The following is a 24,069-nucleotide window of genomic DNA, read 5'->3' as shown; positions in this document are numbered from 1 at the left end:
GCATATATGTTTTGTGCTTCTGTTTCGGTATTGCTATGTTTTTAGCTTCAGTTATTATTTTAGTTAAATTATCTATTGTACTGTCAACGTCTCCTTTAGTTTTAATATGTTTATTGATGGTAAGATTGTCGTTTATGTATGTTCTAAAAAGTGGCCAGTCCGCTTTTTTGTAATCTAGGTAGTAGCGTTCGTCATGTCTATAATTTGGTGTGCTACTAATTGTCAAAGTGATTGGCATATGATCCGAGTCCAGTTCATCTATGGTTTCAATGGGAATGTATGTATTTATATTTTTAATTATTGAAAAGTCCACGACACTTGCCTGGCCGTCATTGGATGGATAAAGCGTATACCTGTCTGGGGCTAGTACTGCTACAGGGTTATTGTTTGCGTAGTTGAATATGATTCTGCCGTTTCTATTATTTGTTTTACAGTTCCAATTTATATGTTTGGCATTAAAGTCTCCTATTAGAATGACTTTATTCGCGCTATTAATTAGTGTATGTAGCTCTTTATCGTCGATTGCGTTCGTAACTTTGCCTATTGTCGGTCGTACGTATATTGAATACAGTGTCAGTTCATTATTGAGTTTAATGCCTAAAGTTTCTATTGTTTGAAAATCAAAGTCATTGCTAAGCTCACTATGTTTTATTTTCTGACTAATAATAATTAATAGTCCACCTCCAGGGTTTTTACCTTGCCTCTCTTTTCTATAGATAGAGTATCCGCTTAGCTTAAAACTATGACTAGTTGGTGCTTTGGATTCATTTATTAGCATAATATCTAACTTATATTTAAAGATAAAGTCTTTCAACTCGTTCCATTTATTGACTAACCCATTGGCGTTCCAATGGCCTATTTTTATATTATTATTGCAAAGAGGTGTATTATTCATTGTTGAGTCCGTTGATAAATTCTATGAAAGCTACGCATTGTATCGTTTTGTCAGTGCAGTTTTTGAGTTTTGAGTTTAGTTGTCTGAGAGCATTGACCATGAATTTAATGTCGCAAAGGCTATTTAGAGTATCTAGTTCATGTAGTAAGTCATTTAAGTCTGTCATACCGTTCACTATTTTGTCTTTCGTTTGTGAGATGTTACTGTAACTTAGATTAAACTTACTATTATTATTTATATTACTAGTTGTAGCCGCAGGTTGGATTTCTGTTGATTGCTGGATATTGGTGTTGCTCACGTTCTCGGTGAACAGGCTTGGAGAGTTTTGTTCTTCTAGCGTTGGTGGTTTGGATACCCTCTGTTGCTGAGTTTGTTTTGATGTTGATTTTTGTCGTCTATTTTCAATATTTTTTAGGTAATCTAAATATACCTCACATTGTGAATAATTTGCCGGATGGTCGTTGCCACAGTTTGCACATTTAGGTGGTTCTCCGTTTGTTTTTATACATTCTCCTCTTTTATGGCTCCCAGCACATTTGACACAACGTGAGGGATTAAAGCAGTTAACTGTCCCATGTCCAAAGCATTGGCAATTATAACATTGGGTGCCTTTTTTCGGGTTGTGGTATCTTTCCCATTTGATTATTATACTGCAGACTGCCTTGATCTTGTATACTGCAGACACATCAGCGTCCGGATCTAGTGAGATAAAGTATAGTGGAGGTTGCTGTGGTTTATCTTTAGCTTTTTTCATGAGAGCAATTTTTTTCGGTACTATATTTTGAGCTATTGAGCTATCAGTAATCTCCTCAATGGGCAGTTCTGGTAGACCTTTGATGACGAATTTTTTATCTTTTTGGTCTTTTTGCGTATAAGTATGATACGAGTGTCTCTTGGTTTTTAAGTGATTTATTGTTGTTGTGTAGTCTGCCATATCATTCGTGAATACTGTTATTGCTTCGGCTGCGTACTTCAAATTTGTAGATTTAGAAATGCTTTTGATTTCACCCATGAGGGTATTCACTTGTTTTGGTTGTAGTGATTTCGTATTGATTACAATTGGGACTGTCTTGATCTTGCGAGTTGGCTGTTCTTCGAGATACTCCATGTCGTCTTCTTCTGACGGTGGGTCTTCCGATGTTTGTTTGAGCGGATCAAATCTATTTGTTAGTTTGAGCGGACTATTAACAGCATTTTTATCCGTTTGCTTCTTCTTTCGCATGTCTTGGGTTTTATGCGATTCGTGATCCATTTTTCTCTTTAAGTTGTCCGTAATTATTTCATTAACTAGTTTATTATTTCTCTTTTGTTCTGTTTCTCGTCTATTAATTCTCTCTATTGCTCTATGTACTATACGTTTTGTTCTCATAATCTTGAAGTTTTTTGATCTGCTTGGGTGTCTTGAGTTAGGTTGGGGAGTAAGATCACTGATAGTACTTACTGCCCCATTACTAGTGGAAAGTACACTATCCTGCATGCACTTGTGCTTTACGAGATTCTGAATTGGGTTTATTTTGTCAACTTTCACTGTTTACAATTGACTATGTACTTTGTACTTTGAAGGTACTTCCAAATGAGTATATACTATCGACCTTTCACTTCGGTGTCAGAATCGAGAATCGATCTGTCTACTCGAATTTCTTAAAATAATTAATGTTAAGTGGCGCGGACCATGGAGAGACCACTTTCCAAGGGCGCGGACCATGAAGAGAGCGCTATTCCTCTCCAGTACTTCAAGTCGTCTCACTGGACAAAATGGCTGTCGATATTTTTCGATTAAAATGATGAGAGTCGATCATAAACGGTCATAGTGGTTAAATCAATAGTCATCAGTAGGTATTTTCGTTGGTTTTAATATAAATTCTGTTGAGAAATCGAATTTTCATTTTGTTGCACCAGATGAACAAGTTTTTGATTATTCAACTGACGGTATCAATGCTTTACTTGAAATGATATTATTTATGTCTTTCACTTAAAAAATCAAAGAAAATGTAGCTTTTATTAATAAAAAAACAAAATAATCGGAAAAATAAAATTTTCTTGATTGCTTTATGTACGTATTTCATTTTTTAATGCTTTAGATTGTTAATAAAAAGTAAAAAAATCCATATTTTCTTAATAATAATGTCGATAGGGGAGGTTGGGACACGAAGGCTTCCTTAAGCCGGTTTTTTTTTGTGGCTTTTAACCATCAAATTCGTTTATTTTCCGTCTATTTCAGAAGAATCAGTCAAAATTGTGCAATAAAACGGAAAAAATTTTTTTTTTGCTGCGGAACGAAGGGCCCCTTCCCCAAAAAATTAAAAAAAAAAAATTTTTTTATTTTCCGTCAAGTCATGACCTCTATAATATTTTTATCATAGTTCAGGTCAATATGTGAAATGTGGGGCAAAATGGACTACTCGAAAAAAAAAATTGTAACGAAAAAATTTTAATTTTTCCATTTTCCGTCAAGTTAATTATTTTGTTACAATTTTTTTTTTATGGTCCATTTCATTCCACAAGTTTAAATATAATATTCATTATAATGCCAAAGAATAACTGATAAAGTAGTAAAAAAACTGTGGTACAATGATTGATATTTATATAATATTCTTTTGTACTTTTTTGAATTTTCAGCCTGTAAATGAAATATTTGAAAGAATTGGATAACTTTTTTTTTAAATAAGGATATCCTGATGAGGTCCTGATCAGGAACTCGTCAGGCTGACCCGATGGCAAATAATTTTTTATTTCAAATTTTATAAAGTTTTATAAAATTTTATTAAGTTTTATAAAAATTTCATAAAACTTTGTAAAATTGCATAAAATTTTACCAGGTCATTTTCAGTATAAAGTTCTATGAAATTTTGTAACATTTTATAAAATTTTATAAAGTTTTATAAAATGATTTTATTTTCCGGGACGTGTCACCCATCCAATTAATGTCCAACCTCGATGCTGCTTAATTTTCGTTATTGGAGAATCGTAGTCTGCTCCGCTCGTCTATTGGTCACTTGAAGCTTAGATAAATTCGTTGCTATATTCATGAATTCTTATCAGGCATATGTCGTAGTATTAATTTATAATTATATATAGAAAATAAATTTAAATAATTTAACTATCGACTGTTTAATGGACATAGAATTTTGAAATTAATTGAATTTATTGATTTATAATGAATTAAATTTTTGAATTAATGACGAAACCGTTGAACTTTTTCTTGAGTAACGACGATTTAATTTGAATTGCTAGTTGACAAAATAAAAGTTTAAAAACATTAAATTAAAATTATCACATTATGTAATATATATATATATATAAATATGTAAGAGAAAGGGATGGTGGGATAGGCAAAACGAGGTACTTCTAAAATTTTATAAAAAAAATTTTTCATTTTAAATCTTTTATAACTATACCAAAATTACTTTTGTAAATATAATTAAGCATTATTTTGAATTTTTTTCGTTTAACTCTTTCAAAAATCGAGTGCTCGTCGAAAAATGTTAAAGACTATTGTATTATTAAAAAGCTATTAAAAACTTGATTATCTTCCTTTGCATCCAATAATTGTGTAAAATATAATTTTTCTCAAAGTAAATAACTTACAAAAAATATTAATAAAATCGAACTTATTCAATATTCAGAATTTTGTTTTTTTTTCTACATTTTTCTAGGGGTACCCTGTATATATTTAGGTAATCAATTATATTTTTTATAATATAATTTTCATTTTTTTTATCACCATATTTTATCTGCAAAAATAAAATTTTTCTTTTATGGCCATTGAAAATTTTGTCTATTTACTTTGAATTTCTAACAATTTTTATAATCATTTTTAATAAACTTTATCAAATCGTGTGAAATTTTATCAAATTTAGCAAAATACTACCCCACACTAGATGCAATAGTGACATCAAATTCTCTAAAGTTTTATGAAATATAATATAATTTTATACAATTTCATACAATTATATGAAATTTAATCTTATTATTACTTCCCTTTTGAGATCTTACTTTCTAAAATAGTATAAATTTGTATAAGATTTCATAAGATTGCATATAATTTTATGGAATCGTATACAACTTTATAAAATTTCATCTAAATATTACTTCTTTTCTAAGGAATTACTTTATAAAATTGTATAAAATTTTTTTAATCAATAATGAATATATCAAAAAGTATCAATCTAAGTGATTCAGTGCTAAGGACCTTTTTTGTAGGAACTTAAATTTCCTATAAAGTTGTTATTTGCGATTTTTCTGTAGGTCTTGTTGTTTATAAGATAATGAGAGAAAAAACGAGAATTCTATGAAAAAATTCAATTTAGCGGTTCGTAGTACCCCACCTATATGAGTAACGACTTCGCGACAACGGGCACTTTTGTAGAGCATTTATTTCTGAGAAAATCGCGACTTTGGGCGAGATGATATCATAAAATGCCCCGGAGTGATAGAAGTTTAAAAAATAAAAACCTAAGTTTACGTGTATTTTAAATGGGAAATCTCCACACGCTGTGGTCGAGTACTTAATATTAATATTAAGGGCTCAAACTCTCAGGGATTTTTTTGGGGGGTGTTTCCGACAAAATTTCGGAATCGGAGCGAAAAAAAAAATAGTCGCAAAAATAAAAGCACCCTAATGTTTATATATATTTTTACAAACATAAAACTAAAGATTTCATGCTATAAAATGCTTTTTTTTTTAAATCTCGATACGATTATTTTTCATGAAGAAACAGTTTTGCAAAAATCACTAAAAAATTTCTAAAATTTTTTTTTTCCTTTAATTTTTGGTATGAGTGTATTTTTTAAATTATTCATGTATAATAATATCGAAATTTTTAAAATATTGAAATTATAAGCTTATATATAAAACGAGAATATAATTTGAGATGTAATATCATATGTATACAATTACATATATTATAAATTATATGGATTATAATAATATTGAAATTATACATTAATTTATAAGATGAAACATATATTTTACGTTATAAATTAATATATACAGAGGTCATATAATTATTGATACAATATCACATGTATATAATCACATATATTATAAATGATATGGATTATTATAATATTAAACGAATACATTATTATATATGATAAATCATATATTAATCAATATTAATAATTTTGTCGCCATATATGTTTAGTTATTTACCATATATTTTTTTATATATTATCGACAGTATATGGTTTTTTCATACGGGCGGATATTCCATATATTATTGCTCTGACCTAAGTCAGAACTCATTTGAATCTTGATTTTAATCACTGTCATTGATTTAATCAAGCGATGACATTGATTTCTGCCTTAACACATTTATTTCAGAGAACATATAATCTATAATAAAAATGTAAAAGCCGCGCTTCGATCTTCATTAATGATTTTCGACTCTTAACATTTTAAACTATAGCATCAAACGTAAGTTGTTAGAGCTTGGAAAGCTCATAAAAAAATGGTTCTATGTAATAGCACTTGAAGAGCTCGAAAATATATATTCACAATGATGTTTTCAAGCTCCTTGAGCTCGAAAACAGCGGGAAATTTCGGGCTGGCGCGCAGGGTCAACCGACGCCCGTATTTTTTTTTATGGTTTATGGTCAAAAAAAAAAAAAATCCAAAAATTATTAGACGTCTGCTAACTACAGTATCAGTAATTATCTTTATTAAATAAATGAATGTTAATTTTGAAAGAGTTTTGGACAAAGGATATGAGTTTAGGTATTTATGAAATTTGAGTTAGTTTTTACGTGTAAAATATTTGGTGGCCCTGAAAAGGGCCGTTTTCAACTCAAAGTTCGGGAACTTGAGTATCTATTTATCTGTATCGTCACCTAGAAAAACAGTCAGCTTTATCTGTAAAATTAGATTTCCGTCCACCAGTAGTCGCAACAAGTCGGGGTCACTTCGTTTGAAGAAACCCCCGAGGTATATGTAATTGTCGTAGTCGTTGAACGGTTGTATTTTCGCAGGCAGTCTCAGTAGGTTACCTTCCTCATCCACCACACAGCATTCGAGCTCAAAGCTGATTTCAGAATGCTCCGATTTCAATGGAAGGATCCCCAAAGTGATCCAGTGTTCGTCTTCTTCGTCGTGGCTAACCTCTACCTTGAAGCTCCAAACGTCGTTGACCTGGAGACCTGAGGGAAACTCTATAAATATCGGAGTAACTGTCCCAGCATCGTTGATGAAGAGGAGTTCGTCGAAGTACTCCAGTTCAACAGAGTATACAGTTGTGTACGTTGAAATTTGGAAGTTAGAGTCCATAATGTGTCAATAAATGATGAATGTAACTTGCGAGGCGTACAGCGCAACGTTTCGAGCGTAATGACTGCTACTGACCGTGTGACGTATATATATATATAAAAACTTTGACTACCCCCTCCACTAAATTTTAACCAATTACCGAAGAGGTAAATTTTGACCCCACTCCTTGAAAAGGACCAATCATGCCGATATTGATTTTCTCTCTCCATTCTAAAGTTTTACTAATCAAAATCGAGAAATTGCATCACTATGAAAAATGATCAATGTAAGTAGACTTCTTATAATAAATCAAATTTGCACTGGCATATAAATCTAGCAAAAATTTTTTTAAACTTCATCAATTTGACCCCGTCTGATTTTAATGACTGGATTAAATTAATAAAAAGAAAATTATTTACTGATTAAAAATTGAAGTGAAATAGCATTTGGTGGAATCTTTTGACAAATATTTTATTTACAAAATTACTCAAATCCCTATATCACGTGAACGGAGAACTTCAGCCACTTTACTAAGAGGACCTTTTTCGTAGCGAATAAAATTTTCTAAAAAATCGTTATTTGCAGTTTTCTGTAAATTTCGCTACTTAGTTAATATCAACTAAAAACTTAAATTATTTTCAGAACCAATACAGAAAAAACAATTAGAGTCTGAATAAAACTATTAAAGAAACTTTTGAAGAGTATCAAATTGCTTAACAAATGCCGTAAACGGCGACCCGATAACTTGTAATGCGGCTGACTTATAGAGAATTAAAAAAAAATCCCAACTCTCCTATGTATTTTCAATGGGAAAACTTCAAAATCAAATATAAAGTACTTAAAATTAAAATTTAGAGCTCAAATTTGCAAGGAATTTTATTTTTCCATATCTATAACAATATTTTCAAGTGGTAGTGAAAAAAAAAAAGTCGTTCGAAACGAATCACCCTAATATACATGTATATGTATATCCTTATACATATACCCTAATAGCCACTTTAGCTTGAAATTGCCAGTAATTTGATATTAAAATTGCCTGAAGTTTTCTGCCCGAATTTGTCTACAATTTGACAACAAAAATTAAAAAGAAAACTTTGCGGTTAATTTTTGCTCAATTTAAAGGTAAGATTTTACTATAAAAAAAAGTTAGAAATGTTCATTCTTACCGTTTCAGAAGATAAGCAAATTTATACATAAAATTGTCTACAGTTTTAAGGGTCAAACAATACTGTACAATTTTTGAGTCAAATTAACAATAAATTGATGTGAAAATTTGCGTAAAAATTGACGACAACTTTTTCTAGTCAACTTTTCAAGTGAATTTGCATTCTGATTTGGGTGGTAAATTTACGTCAAATCGTTTAGAAAGTTGTATGCAAATTGTTGTCAAAAACAGAAAAGTCCGAAGTTGACAGATATTTGAAGAAAAATTCGAGGAAATCTTTGTAAGTAAACTTTTGCTAGAGCAAGCTGTGCTATTAAGGTAGTTCGGCCAAAAACAGCCAACGACAACATATGTATTTGTCATCGCGCTAAATATTATACTATTTGATGCCAGCAAATAAATAGGTTAAGACAAATGTTTATTATACTGAGAAATGCAGGCTTTGAAATAAGTAATGCTATTATTAGACCAAGTATAAAATATATTCTGACTTAAGAATTTCTTTCTCAATTTAAGATTGACAATTCAAGAAATTATTTTACTTCGTTCAAACAATTTCCGGTTTTCATTTCGCCTGCTGAAAAATATCTTAGTTGATGGAAAATTTTCTTGAGTCTTGTAACAATGTAATAATCGTTACTATACAATACTATAGTTTTTAATATTTGAATAAAACAAACGATAACAGATATGTGCGAAGAACTTAATTCTACTTAAGGTCTACCGGCCAGTGATCGCCCCCAGAGCTTGGAAAAAAAATCAACTTACATACGTCGTTAATTTATTGAAATCTTCTGTTGAGAGACAATACTCTTTTTCTTTTACTCTCTCTCTTTTATTAGAAGAAATATATCTTAGATGTTTTTATTAGGCTAACATTTCAAAAAATACAGATTGACAGAAAATGTTATTCTCGAATTTCTAAAAATGATTAGTGTTAAGTGGCGTGGACCATGGAGAGAGCGCTATTCCTCTCCAGTACTTCAAGTCGTCTCACTGGACAAAACGGCTGTCGATATTTTTCGATTAGAATGATGAGAGTCGATCATCACGGTCATAGTGGTTAAATCAATAGTCATCAGTAGGTATTTTCGCTGGTTTTAATATAAATTCTGTTGAGATATCGAATTTTCATTTTGTTGCACCAGATGAACAAGTTTTTGATTATTCAACTGACGGTATTAATGTCTTTCACTTAAAAAATTTCGAAGAAAATGTAGCTTTTATTCATAAAAAAACAAAATAATCGGGAAAATAAAATTTTCTTGATTGCTTTATGTACGTATTTCATTTTTTAATGCTTTAGATTGTTAATAAAAAGTAAAAAAATCCATATTTTCTTAATAATAATGTAGATAGGGGAGGTTGGGACACGAAGGCTTTCTTAAGCCGGTTTTTTTTTTGTGGCTTTTAACCATCAAATTCGTTTACTTTCCGTCTATTTTAGAAAAATCATCAGTCAAAATTGTGCAAAAAAACGACAAAAAAATTTTTTCGTTTTTAGTTGATATTAACTAAGTAGCGAAATTTACAGAAAACTGCAAATAACGATTTTTTAGAAAATTTTATTCGCTACGAAAAAGGTCCTCTTAGTAAAGTGGCTGAAGTTCTCCGTTCACGTGATATAGGGATTTGAGTAATTTTGTAAATAAAATATTTGTCAAAAGATTCCACCAAATGCTATTTCACTTCAATTTTTAATCAGTAAATAATTTTCCTTTTATTAATTTAATCCAGTCATTAAAATCAGACGGGGTCAAATTGATGAAGTTTGGAAAAATTTTTGCTAGATTTATGTGCCAGTACAAATTTGATTTATTATAAGAAGTCTACTTACATTGATCATTTTTCATAGTGATGCAATTTCTCGATTTTGATTATCTTTTTTTTACCTCCATCGCGATCAGCTGCCCCAGCTAAAAAGCGACTGACCTGCGTTATTACAGCAAGTTTTTCTTTGCTGTCTTTGTACTTTAATATCAAGAAATCTAATGAAAAAAAAAAACAAAAAAAAAAAAACCGTTGTTACTGATTATCATAGAAGTAAAATAATTTTTTTGAATTTTCGTCAAACTTACCGTTCAGACATTTAAAGCTCTCAGTTTCCTGAAAACTTTTTTTCCCTTGCCCATGACTCTTTCTTCCAGTACCACTATAGATAAATGGATATCTTTTTTGATTAATTTTTTAATAATCGTTTGTATATCCTGTATATATGTATTAGAGCCAATAGTTAGCATGTGAAATATCTCTTTCTGTAAAAAAAAAATAATTTGTTAAGTTGACAAACATATATATATGGGACTCATGCCCATACTGATATTGTCCATCCCGCTAAACAGACATGTAAACTACGCAAAGATTTTTGTACTATACAGTATAGTAGATAACGCTATACTCATGGTACTGGCTGCAATACTATAATAATAGTATGGCGATAAACACCATACATTTCTTTCCGTGTAGTAGTAATAGTGGGTAAAATGACAGTAGTAGGGGAACTAGGAAAGCAGTGATTGGCTCGCTGGTACCGAAACATGGTTATTGCCCGAGTCGTTTGAGGTGGACACTTTTATTTATTCCGGCTACGATCATTGAACAAGCAACATCTAACTACAATGGACGTTTACAACGAGGTGGTCGACTGGGCAATGGAAAATGCATTCACATAGATGAATTCGATTTTTTCGATATTTTTTCTCTTTATCATCTTGACAATTGATTTTCTAAATATCAATACCATTGTGAGGATGATAAGAAGGAAAAATATCAACAACAAAAAAATTTAAAAAAAATTAATTTTCTTGAAAAAAAAAATTTTTTTTCGTAATATTTTTCAATAATTAATGCATTTGGTCAACAAAGTAGGGTTTGTTACTAAAAAAAAAAAAACCCTGTGAAATTGAAAAAATGATTAAAAACCGAAGAATCGCTCGATATAACTCAGGTAACAACTCTACATCGGTACCAGCGAGCCAATCACAGCTTTGGAGTAGTAATAGTGGGTAAAATGACAGTAGTATTTCATAAGTTATCAACAAATCAACTTCCAATCAGATCGAATGAGACATGAGCTGCCACCTCTTCTACTCATGCTTAGCTGTGATTGGCTTGTCAGTACCGATCTAGACCTTATGAAGTTGACTGATTTGGTTGATATGTCTCATGCATCTGTTCATCATTGACAAAGTTTTCATAGACGTAATAGTCTAGTCGAGAAGTCGATTTCCTGCACAAAAAAAAACGATTGACAATAATTGTAGTTCAACTTGTAATTATTCATGTTATGTTCAATAACTGATGTCGTTTCAGTTAGTAAAATTATGATTTTAATGTTTAAACTGCTATAATAAACAGTTAACCGTTGAAATATACTGCTTGACTATTTAAAATTACTACTTAAACCCTAAAAAACTACAAGACACTTGCCAAAAAAATGCTTATGAAATAATAATTTTATTATCTTTATAACTTAATTCTAGTAATTTTATTTGCTATCAGTATTTTATTGAAAAGCATCAAAATTTATGTATCATTAAACATAAAGTAGTAATTATTGGTAATATTAAATATTTATTACTGTTATTACTTTCATATAATTAATACAAATCTAGTGTATAAGTTAAGTACACTATACATTTGTGATCAAGCGAACAATAATTTTTTGTTAATACGACTAGAAGTTTATGTTTTTAGTATCTATAACTTTTATTCTATTCTAATTTTATATTTAAATTATCTAGTATAATTAAAATCAATGAATGAAAACAAATTAGTCTTGTTGTCTAGTATTATATTTATGACTGTCAATATGATATCATTAATAAAATTATTATATTGAGTCATTCATGTATAATAAAAAAATCCAAAGATGTTTTATCGTTTGAGCTATGACTTATACTTTTTTTGATTTTGCCAAAAATCTAGACGGCTAATTTTTTTAACAGTTTTTTGTTAGTAACAATTGTAATTTTCTTTTGAAAAATAAATCTAAAAAACGATTTTTTCTGGACGGCATTCTGGATCGTTTAAGCCATCAACCATATTTTTAGGAGACTTGTAACTATTTTTCGCAGGTTTTTATCTTCTCGACTAGACTATTATGAGTAATGATCTTATCAGAACATTTCCAGGTAATTTGTCCTTTAAAATAATCACATTTGTCATTATCGTTGAATATAAAAATATTCATTAGAGTCTAGACGATGGAGATAATGAACTGAGAATTTTCACACATTAGACTGACTACTTAAAATTATCAACAAGGTCGAATTATTTAAAAGTATTCAATGTTAATTAACTTCTTTGAGGACCGGGACAAAATAGGGCTTGACGCCCATACTGCCATGGACTCATACGCCATGATTATTGTGAATGTTACCATTCCCGTATGGTCAAATCATCTATACATGCAATTTTTGAACGAATGGAATAATCCTTGCTACCATACAGTATGGTGGAATCGACCATACAGCATAGTGGTATCCGCGGAAAATTTCTTTCCGTGTAAGCGCATAAAAAATTAAAATATAAACGTTATAGTCAGACGCTTGTCTATGTGTAATTTGATTAACTGGGAAAGTGATTAATTTCACACACACACACACACACACACACACACACACACACACACACACACACACACACACACACACACACACACACACACAGATACACACGTGCCAACAAAATGTTTACGGGACCTCCTCTTCAGTCGATGGACTATGACTGCTGATTTAAAAAAAAATATCTCCCATTTTACGTGTCAACTTATAATAAAATCATTACAATCTATTACTAACTTTTTTTTACATATTATCTTTTGATATTCATCCGAAAATTATCTGAAATTCATATTTGTGTCAAAATATGACTTACACATGATATTCAGCTGATCACCTGTGAATTACCGGTGAAATTCCGCAATTTTTTACACGGGTGATGTTTAAAATTAAAACCCGAAACCTGGATGTCAATATAAAAAACAAATTTTACAATACACATCATAAATTTTTAATTTTCAAATTACAATTTTTAAATTCCAAAAATTAATTTTTCCTGTATAGACAATAAATTTTAATATTTATTTTATAATTATTTACGTTTGAATCGAAAATGAAAGAATACCTATTTAAAATGATACTATTTACTGATTACCGTCATTATGTTATTTGTCGCCTCTTAATGTACACAGGTAATTTATTTCCGTATACTTTAATTTTCAGGAAATTTTAAATCTATTATTTGAGACTTCGGCATAAATATATAATGACAAACTTAATTATTTGCCATTTGGTCTTTCACAGGAATAGTAATTACGTTCACACGTGAATATGCAGACCTTAATGACCATAATATTGTGAGTTCTAAGTCTAATTACCTTTTCCTAAATACATCAGGTACATTTCTTCAGCCCCAAACTATTACTTTTTAATTACCCCCATACCCATTGTTGTGACAATTTCTTTTGTTATAAAATCCCTTAAATTTTAGTGTCTTGTCAATATTTCCTCACTTTATTCTCGAACTTCATACGCAACAGTTCGTCTGAGAATATTTCAAAAGTTACGGAAAAAACCAAATTGTGTCATTTCAAAGTGCTTAAGCTGTTCCAGTGCAGAGTAAGAAAGTTTCCAGTGAAGTTAAATTAACAGTGAAAAATTGTGAATAAAAATGGCTCAAAAGTGGTATTTCAACAAAGAAGAGTTGAAGAACTCTCCTAGTTCCAAGGATGGCATCAGCGCGGAGAAGGAGCTAGATCACAAACAACAAGCCGCTTACCTTATAACTGATTTGGGCAAGCGGCTAAAGTTGTCAGAAGTCTGTGTGCACACTGCCATTGTGTACATGCACAGATTCTTTATTCACCATTCATTAGCCAAGTTTCACCGGTATGAAATTGCCACGGCAGCGATTTTTCTGGCGGCAAAGGCGGAAGAAGAGCCACAAAAATCGCAGGCGGTCATCAGCGCTCTTCATGTCTGCCTCAACAAATACGAAGTTCACCAACTGGACACTACTTTTGCCAAGAACCAGGAGAAGGTCAAGGCACTAACTTCAAATGAGCAACTTCTTCTGGGAACACTTGGATTCAAGATGGGGGTTAGTCACCCTCATCATTACAACAAGAAATTCTGTGGGGAAATAAAAGCTTGCAAGGAATTATGCAAGATTTTCCTGCAGATGGCTAATTACACTTTACAGATGACGTCAATGTGCGTGAAATATAAACCGGCAGTTGTGGCGTCATTCTGTATTTATTTTACCATCCAATCATCGCAGTGGAAGATTCCCCAAGTCATAGACGGGAATCTTTGGTTTTGGCTCCTCGACACCAAAGTGACCTTCGATTTACTGATTAAGATGGACAGGGAGTTTAAAGCGGTTTTAGATAAAATGTCACCCAGGATAAAAAACCGGGTGATGGGATTATTTAAAAATCCATCGGTCAAAGTGACTGCAGTGAATCGGATAGCGACGACCCCCAGTTCATCGGATCCAGAAATCGTTTCCGGTAACCCTGAAGTCGAGAAGCCAAGGACTCGACGAAAAATCAGCTATCACGAGTATCGTGATAGACTGATGAAGAAAAAATCTGAATCAGATGGATCATCGACTTCTTCACCTCCTGATGTAGAAGTTCAGGATAATTCCATTGGAAGTACCTGCCAGCTTGTACCCTCAACTGAAGCGGATCTGGACCACAGCCGTAAGCATCAAAATAATTACGACATGGGCAGTATTTTGTGTTCTGCTAAGAGACGTAAGCTTTTGTAGTTTTAATAATTTTTTAATTTTTTGTACATAATTATTTATCATCCAGTTATTTTTTATTGTAAAATATTATTGTAGGTTTTATTATTTTCATAAATTGAATATTAAGTATTTCATGTAAATAGTAAATAGTAAAATAGTAAATTATATTTTAAAAATTTACTTTTCATTTAATAAGTTTAATATATTTTTTGTAAATAATTATATAATAATGTAATTAAAATTAATGATAATGCACCATAGACTTAATTATGTCTTTAGAAAAATAAAAAATTAATAAAACGAAATCCTTTTTTTGTTTTGATTTTAATATAATTAATTATTTTCTATAAGTAATTTTATTTTAAGCGTAATAATTAATTTTTATGACAGTAAAGTTAGCGAACATCTGACAATTTTTTAAACTTTGAAATAATAAATTAAAATGCTTACAAAATAAAAAAAAAAAAAATTATATTTAGACAATTCGAAATTCAGTAGATGCATTTTTTAAAAATTTTATTACTTTACTTATTTAATTTTTTTAGATGTAATTAAAAAATTGTCGGATGTCTACTGCACTTACACTTAGTTAATTTTTCCAAATTAAATTTTTATAAAATTTTTTAATGAATGCAGAATAAAAATCAAAAATTTAATTCAAAATATCACTTTCTGTTTTTAAAAAATACAAATTATCTTCGAATAAAAAATTAAAAAAAAAATATGATCCTGAAGTTAGCAGACAGTTAAAAATTTTCAAATGTATTTTTCAAGAATTTAATTAAAAAAAAAAATAATTGCTCATATATAAAATCAAAAAAAACTATAGGTGCAATTTTTTAAAATGTCATGTTTAAAGAAAAAATTCAAAAATTAGACGTCGGCTACTTTCAGTGTCATAAATATGGCTAAGATTTTTGCTTTAATTTAAAATCAAGCAATAATAAATACTGGTGTCAAATTTTTGAAATTACGGAAAAAATATTGGTTGTCGAAAAAAATTTTTTAAGCAAAAGTCCTAGAAAATTTAATTCAAAAGAAAAATGTCTCTTATTATTTTTTCTTAGGACTAAAAAGAAAGCCGTAATTTCAAAATTAAGATTTCCACAATTATCAAAAATTTGAATTATTCATATGAATATTAATTTTAGAATTACGGTGAAAATATTGGCCGTATAAACAAATTTTTCGAGTAAAAGTTGTTCAGAATTTAATTAAAAAAAAAAAAATGTCTTTTATTATTTTTTCTAAGGACTAAAAAAGAAAGCTGTAATTTCAAAAAATTTGGAAAATCCAAAAGTGCACGCCTCGAACACTCATGTTATGTTTTTTTTTTGAAAGTTAAATTTCGAATAAAATTGAATATCCCGCTCTTTTCCCACAGAAATTTCCATGGTAAACATACGGTAATAAAAGTAAAAAAAAAAAATAAATAAGGAGAACATTCCTAATGAAAAATGGCGGCAGTGTGTGTTTGTTTACATGTAAGATTGCCGGTTTTAACCGTAATGATTTATTTTTAAAAAAACGAGAAGGCCTACAGTAGTGATTTTCGAAAGGAACCTTCTTTGCTTATTTCTGAAAATTTTGAAAAAAAAATTAAGTAGTTTCGTCAAGTCGTTCTCGAGATATCCGTACCACGCCGTTTTTTTTAACCACAGACTAATGGACGTCCACGATAAATTTTTTTTAATGAACTTTTTTTTATATTAATATATATTAGACAAATTACAAAAAGTATCAGGATTATTTATTAGTGTTTCAGCTTTATATTGATGTGCTTTTCATAATGTGTAAGAGTAATAGAAAAAAAATATATGCACTTTAATGAGTGGAAATCGTGTGACCTTGACAGGTCGGTTATAAAGCACAACCTCTCCGCTTCGCTTCCGAGGCGTGCAATTAAGATTTCCACAATTATCAAAAATTTGAATTATTCATATGAATATTAATTTTTGAATTACGGTGAAAACATTGGCCGTATAAACAAATTTTTCGAGTAAAAGTTGTTCAGAATTTAATATAAAAAAAAAAATGTCTTCTATTATTTTTTCTTAGGACTAAAAAGAAAGCCGTAATTTTAAAATTAAGATTTTTATAATTCTTAAAAATTAGAATTATTAAAATAAATAAATAGAAACTTTATTGATATAAAATTCTTGAATTTTTAAGGTCGGGAAGAGAAAAATCGGTTTATTAGTGGAAGCAGACAAAAATATCGAAATATATTTTGAAAATTTTGAATTTTTAACTTCCCGCTAAGAAAATTGTAAATTTTCAAAAATTCGGGAAGTTATTGGTTTCGGTCCGATTTACGAAAATCGAATTTCCATCAGATGTCGACGTTTTGAGGTCCTAGGAAGCTATTCTGACTAATTTCAAGATCATATCCGAGTGTATGTATGTACGTACGTACGTACGTATGTAAATACCTGTATCTTTTGAACGGATGAACCGCTTTTGAACTTTAAGGTGTCATTCGACGCGGATTGTCAATATCTTGAAGCCGTGAGAAAATTGAGCTTGATCGGTAGGGCTCGTTCAGAGATATTCCAAAAATAAAATCTTTTCAAAAATGTTTTTTTTGGATAACTTTTAATGTGCTCGATGGATTGATTCCAAAATGAACTGGGCTCTAGAGCTTTATAAGCCGCGTCGAATGCCACCTCAACCATCAAAATCGGTTTATTCGTTCAAAAGAAACCGTTGTCGAAAGAATTAAAAAAAAAAAATTTTTTATTTTTTCTGAAATATCTTAAAAACGACTCGATAAATCGAATTCAAAATTTGATCAGCTTTAGAATTTGCTAAAACGCGTCGATTGCCACCTCAACTGTCTCAATCGGTTTATTCGTTTGAGAGATATCGTTGGAGAAAATCTGGTGAAAAACGTTTTTTTTTTCGAAAACAACAGCATACAAACGTATTTTCGAGCTCGAAAATGTATTCACAATAATGTTTTCGAGGTTCTTGAGCTCGAAAACAGCGGGAAGTTTTGGGGCTGGCCCGCAGGGTCAACTGACAGACCGATTTTTTTTTCATTTGTTGCTTTCATTTTATACTCAATACTCTAATTCAGTATAATAAATTGCGATGTAGCCAGTAAAAATTTTTAAAATAAATTTAAATATGTTGCTTTGTCAAAATTACAAATTTTATAATGCCGTCATGCTATGCAATACGTATAGTAATTTTTCTATAAAATATTACGTGAAAAATACCGTAAAATTCTCTAAGTGTAGATTGAAAAATTAAAATTATTTTATTTTATTATTCCTGTAAGTAAATTAATAACACTTGAGTACCCAAGAAGTCAAAGAAAATCATCGAGTGTCAAAATTTTTATCACCGAAAAATTCCATATAATTTTTATAGGCCACCGAAAATTATACAAAATTTTTTTCCGTGACTTTGATTACATTGTCATTGGATCGCAGATACCGACGCAATTACTATTGTTATTATTTTGTATCGGTAACTGCGAGCCACTCACAGGTGAGAAAATTTCCCCTCTCTTTAAAACAAAATTCAATTGGCTCGCAGATACCGACGCGGTTATTTTTCTGATTATTTTGCATCGGTAACTGCGAGCCACTCACAGATGAGAAAATTTTTCCTCCACTGCTAAATAAGTTCTCATTGGGTCGCCAATACCGATGCGACTATTATAGTTGTTATTTTTTTCAGAACTAACTTCTAACATAAAGGGATTTTTTTTAACAAAATTTTTTAGCCAAAATGAAACACAAACACTAAATAAATATAAAAACACAAAATCAAAACATATCAACAAACTTTGTAAAGTTTGCGAGCAAACGGGTACAAAATAATATAACTTAAGAAACATAAACTATGTAACAACAAACATGTAATAACTAAAATGATAAATAAAGAGAATTTTAAAAGTAAAGTAACTTTTAACAAAATTTCATGTAACTCTTTCACTATTTTTTCTGATTAACCGCAACTCAAATTTTACCACCAATCTTCCCACACGGAAAAATTATATATGCGGCATATATTCAGATTTGCCCAAATATATACGGATATATAATTTTTCCGTGTGGGTTTCCCGACGGAGATTCGGGAGATCCGAACCCTGGTCCATCTTTACCATACCCGGTAAACTGGCTGCATACACCCCCAATCTTCAAGTCTTTTTAAGTAAAAAATGAACTTAAAAAATTGCCCGTGTAAAAAAGTTGCGGTATTCCACAGGTGATCCGCTGAATATCATGTGGAAGTAATATTTTGACACAAATATATGAATTCCAGATGAATTCTTGATGAATACACAAAGATAGTATAGAAATATAGTTTTAGTGATAGATTGTATGAAAAATTCTATTACAAAAAAAATTTTTTTTTACGGGGAATTTGGGAGTTTTTTTAGCGAAGTGATCTTGGAGTGACGTGGATTTTATGTCATTCCCAACTCACTCCTGTCCGGAGTTTCAACATTTCAATGAATTTATATTAAACTGTTAAACACTTTGCGAATTTTTTTTTAGTGTATTGACCTAAAAGAGCTTTAATTGGTAAATTTTTTAAATTCATTTTAGTTTAGAAAAAAAAAAAATTTTTTGTAAAAAATTTTTTTTCAGGTGGTTCATTATGCTCCAGATATCGCCGATCAGCTTAAAATATCAAAAATAACATGATTTGACCGTTAATGAAAAAAAAAAAGGCATGACCGTGAGGGAAAGTGGGGAGCGAGCCCAAAAACTCAGCCCTAAGACCCTACGGTGATTGAACTTGACTTCGATCCTGGATCAATTAGCGATAAGACGTATAATTTAGTTTTACTGTCATATACTAGCAATTTATTTGCGACTTTGTTAATACGGCTAACTACTTTGCAAATCGGGAAATTAACTTGCGTTATAGTTGTATTACTAGCAATTCTCTTGCGATATATTTTACTGTCAAAGTTTACTGAGTATTATAAACAAAGTTAGTTTAAATAAATATTACTGTACGTTACCGGCGATATACTTGCGATGTAAAATTTATACTGTGCCACGAATCTGTCTACATTGCATCCAGCGCTTGCATTTTCTTGTAAGTAATTTTTATTATTATAATTGGCAATAAACAATCATTGCACTTGTTGATCATTCACTGTATTTTTTATCTGTTCATCCTATTTATTTCCTATTTTACTGGTAAGCTTATCGAATAGTCTGATAAAATAAATATTAATTAAGTTACAAATAGTAATTCGACCATCAATAAGAATATTCTATAATTTTATAAGCCGTGAGGTAAGTTAATAAGTTTTCTCATACGTTGCCGAGTTTGAATAAGTGCGGGTCTTTGCTTTGCAAGAACCCCAGCCCACTGCTCTGTCCAAGTAAAATAAATATTTGTTAGAGGCCAGCCTAAGCCAGGGTCCAACCCGCAAATTCTGGTGGCTGCTGGTAAAAATCGCGAAGACGAAAAGCGATTTGTCTCCATTTATATAGATAAATGTTTATATATATTTCTACAAATATAAAACTAAAGATTTCATGCTATAAAATGCTTTTTTTAAAATCTCGATACGATTATTTTTCATGAAGTTACAGTCTTGCAAAAATCACTAAAAAATTTCTAAAATTTTTTTTTTCCTATAATTTTTGGTATGAGTGTATTTTTTAAATTATTTATGTATAATAATATCGAAATTTTTAAAATATTGAAATTATAAGTTTATATATAAAACGAGAATATAATTTGAGATGTAATATCATATGTATACAATTACATATATTATAAATTATATGGATTATAATAATATTGAAATGATACATTAAATTATAAGATGAAACATATATTTTACGTTATAAATTAATATATATAACGGTCATATAATTGTTGATACAATATCATATGTTTATAATCACATATATTATTAATGATATGGATAATAATAATATTAAACGTATACATTATTATATATGATAAATCATATATTAATCAATATTAATAATTTTGCCGCCATATATGATTAGTTATTAACCATATATTTTTTTATATATTATCGACAGTATATGGTTCTTTCATATGGGCGGATATTCCATATATTATTGCTCTGACCTAAGTCGAAACTCATTTAAATCTTGATTTTAATCACTGCCATTGATTTAATCAAGCGATGACATTGATTTCTGCCTTAACACATTTATTTCAGAGAACATATAATCGATAATAAAAATGTAAAAGCCGCGCTTCGAGCTTCATTAATGATTTTCGACTCTTAACATTTCAAACTATAGCATAAAACGTAAGTTGTTAGAGCTTGGAAAGCTCATAAAAAAAATGGTTCCATGTAATAGCACTTGAAGAGCTCGAAAATATATATTCACAATGATGTTTTCAAGCTCCTTGAGCTCGAAAACAGCGGGAAATTTCGGGCTGGCCCGCAGGGTCAACCGACGCCCGGATTTTTTTTTATGGTTTATCGTCAAAAAAAAAATCCAAAAATTATTAGACGTCTGCTAACTGCTGTATCAGTAATTATCTTTATTAAATAAATGAATGTTAATTTTGAAAGAGTTTTGGACAAAGGATATGAGTTGAGGTATTTATGAAACTTGAGTCAGTTTTTACGTGTAAAATATTTGGTGGCCCTGAAAAGGGCCGTTTTCAACTCAAAGTTCGGGAACTTGAGTATCTATTTATCTGTATCGTCACCTAGAAAAACAGTCAGCTTTATCTGTAAAATTAGATTTCCGTCCACCAGTAGACGCAACAAGCCGGGGTCACTTCGTTTGAAAAAACCCCCGAGGTATATGTAATTGTCGTAGTCGTTGAACGGTTGTATTTTCGCAGGCAGTCTCAGTAGGTTACCTTCCTCATCCACCACACAGCATTCGAGCTCAAAGCTGATTTCAGAATGCTCCGATTTCAATGGAAGGATCCCCAAAGTGATCCAGTGTTCGTCTTCTTCGTCGTGGCTAACCTCTACTTTGAAGCTCCAAACGTCGTTGACCTGGAGACCTGAGGGAAACTCTATAAATATCGGAGTAACTGTCCCAGCATCGTTGATGAAGAGGAGTTCGTCGAAGTACTCCAGTTCAACAGAGTATACAGTTGTGTACGTTGAAATTTGGAAATTACAGTCCATGATGTGTCAATAAATGATGAAAATAACTTGCGAGGCGTATAGCGCAACGTTTCGAGCGTAATGACTGCTACTGACCGTGTGACGTATATTTATATAAAAACTTTGAGTACCCCCTCCACTAAATCTTAACCAATTACCGAAGAGGTAAATTTTACCCCCACTCCTTGAAAAGGACCAATCATGACGATATTGATTTTCTCTCTCCATTCTAAAGTTTTACTAATCAAAATCGAGAAATTGCATCACCATGGAATATGATCAATGTAAGTAGACTTCTTATAATAAATCAAATTTGCACTGGCATATAAATCTAGCAAAAATTTTTCCAAACTTCATCAATTTGACCCCTTCTGATTTTAATGACTGGATTAAATTAATAAAAGGAAAATTATTTACTGATTGAAAATTGAAGTGAAATAGCATTTAGTGGAATCTTTTGACAAATATTTTATTTACAAAATTACTAAAATCCCTATATCACGTGAACGGAGAACTTCAGCCACTTTACTAAGAGGACCTTTTTCGTAGCGAACAAAATTTTCTAAAAAATCGTTGTTTGCAGTTTTTCTGTAAATTTCGTTACTTAGTTAATATCAACCAAAAACTTAAATTATTATTAAGAAAATTATTTTCAGAACCAATACAGAAAAAACAATTAGAGTCCGAGTAAAACTATTAAGGCGACTTTTGAAGAGTATCAAATTGCCTAATAAATGCCGTGAACGGCAACCCGATAACTTGTAATGCGGCTGACTTATAGAGAATTAAAAAAAAATTCCAACTTTTCTAAGTATTTTTAATGGGAAAACTTCAAAATCAAATATAAAGTACTTAAAATTAAAATTAAGGGCTGAAACTAGCAAGGAATTTTATTTTTCTATATCTATAATAATATTTTTAAGTGGTAGTGAAAAAAAAAACGTCGTTCGAAACGAATCACCCTAATATACATGTATATGTATATCCTTATACATATACCCTAATACCCACTTTAGCTTGAAATGACCTGAAATTTGCTGCCCGAATTTATCGACAATTTGACATTAAAAGTTAGAAAGAAAAATTTGCGGTTAATTTTTGCTCAATTTAAAGGTGAATTTTTACTTTAAAAAAAAGTCCGTAATGTTCGTTCCTACCGTTTCAGAAGGTAAGCAAATTTATACATAAAATTGTCTACAGTTTTAAGGGTAAAACAATACTGTACAATTTTTAAGTCAAATTAACAATAAATTGATGTAAAAATTTACCTAAAAATTGACGACAACTTTTTCTAGTCAACTTTTCAAGTGAATTTGCATTCTGATTTGGGTGGTAAATTTACGACAAATTGTTTAGATAGTTGTATGCAAATTGTTGTCAAAAACAGAAAAGTCCGAAGTTGACGGATATTTGAAGAAAAATTCGAGGAAATCTTTGTAAGTAAACTTTTGCTAGAGCAAGCTGTGCTATTAGGGTAGTTCGGCCAAAGACAGCCAATCCCCCATGGAAAAAATTAATATGTTGAATATATTAAAAATATATTTCTACATATAAATCATATATAAACGTAATATAACAAAAATATATGTCAAATATACTGAAAATATAAGCGAATATATGCTACATATAAAAAAAATATAAATAGAATATATATGGAATATATAACTTTTGGCCGATTTTCGTATATATAAAATATATGTTCAATATAATGAAGTTATATGTATAATATATTTTGTATGGATAATCACAAAGGCAGTAAAAGCTTAAAGAAATATATACAAAATATATTAGCTTTATATTTAAAATATAATTGATAGAATATATTGTAAATATATGTTAAGTATATTTAGATTATAAGGAAAATATAATAATTAAATATAACCAAAATATATGTGACGTATATTTGAATTATATTAAAAATA

The 24,069-nt window shown here is 30.2% G+C and overlaps 1 protein-coding gene across 1 annotated transcript; it reads left to right on the top strand.

Annotated features, from left to right (window-relative positions):
* Nucleotides 1-13,977: 13,977 nt before the first annotated feature.
* LOC130670393 (cyclin-T-like) lies at nt 13,978-15,081 on the top strand. The gene has a single exon (XM_057473796.1). The coding sequence runs from the start codon at nt 13,978-13,980 to the stop codon at nt 15,079-15,081; it is 1,104 nt and encodes a 367-aa protein (XP_057329779.1).
* The last annotated feature ends 8,988 nt before the right edge of the window (nt 15,082-24,069 follow it).

Source organism: Microplitis mediator, chromosome 6 (assembly GCF_029852145.1).
Source record: "Microplitis mediator isolate UGA2020A chromosome 6, iyMicMedi2.1, whole genome shotgun sequence".
NCBI classification, from domain to species: Eukaryota; Metazoa; Arthropoda; class Insecta; order Hymenoptera; family Braconidae; genus Microplitis; species Microplitis mediator.
This window is presented reverse-complemented; position numbering and strand designations above follow the sequence as displayed.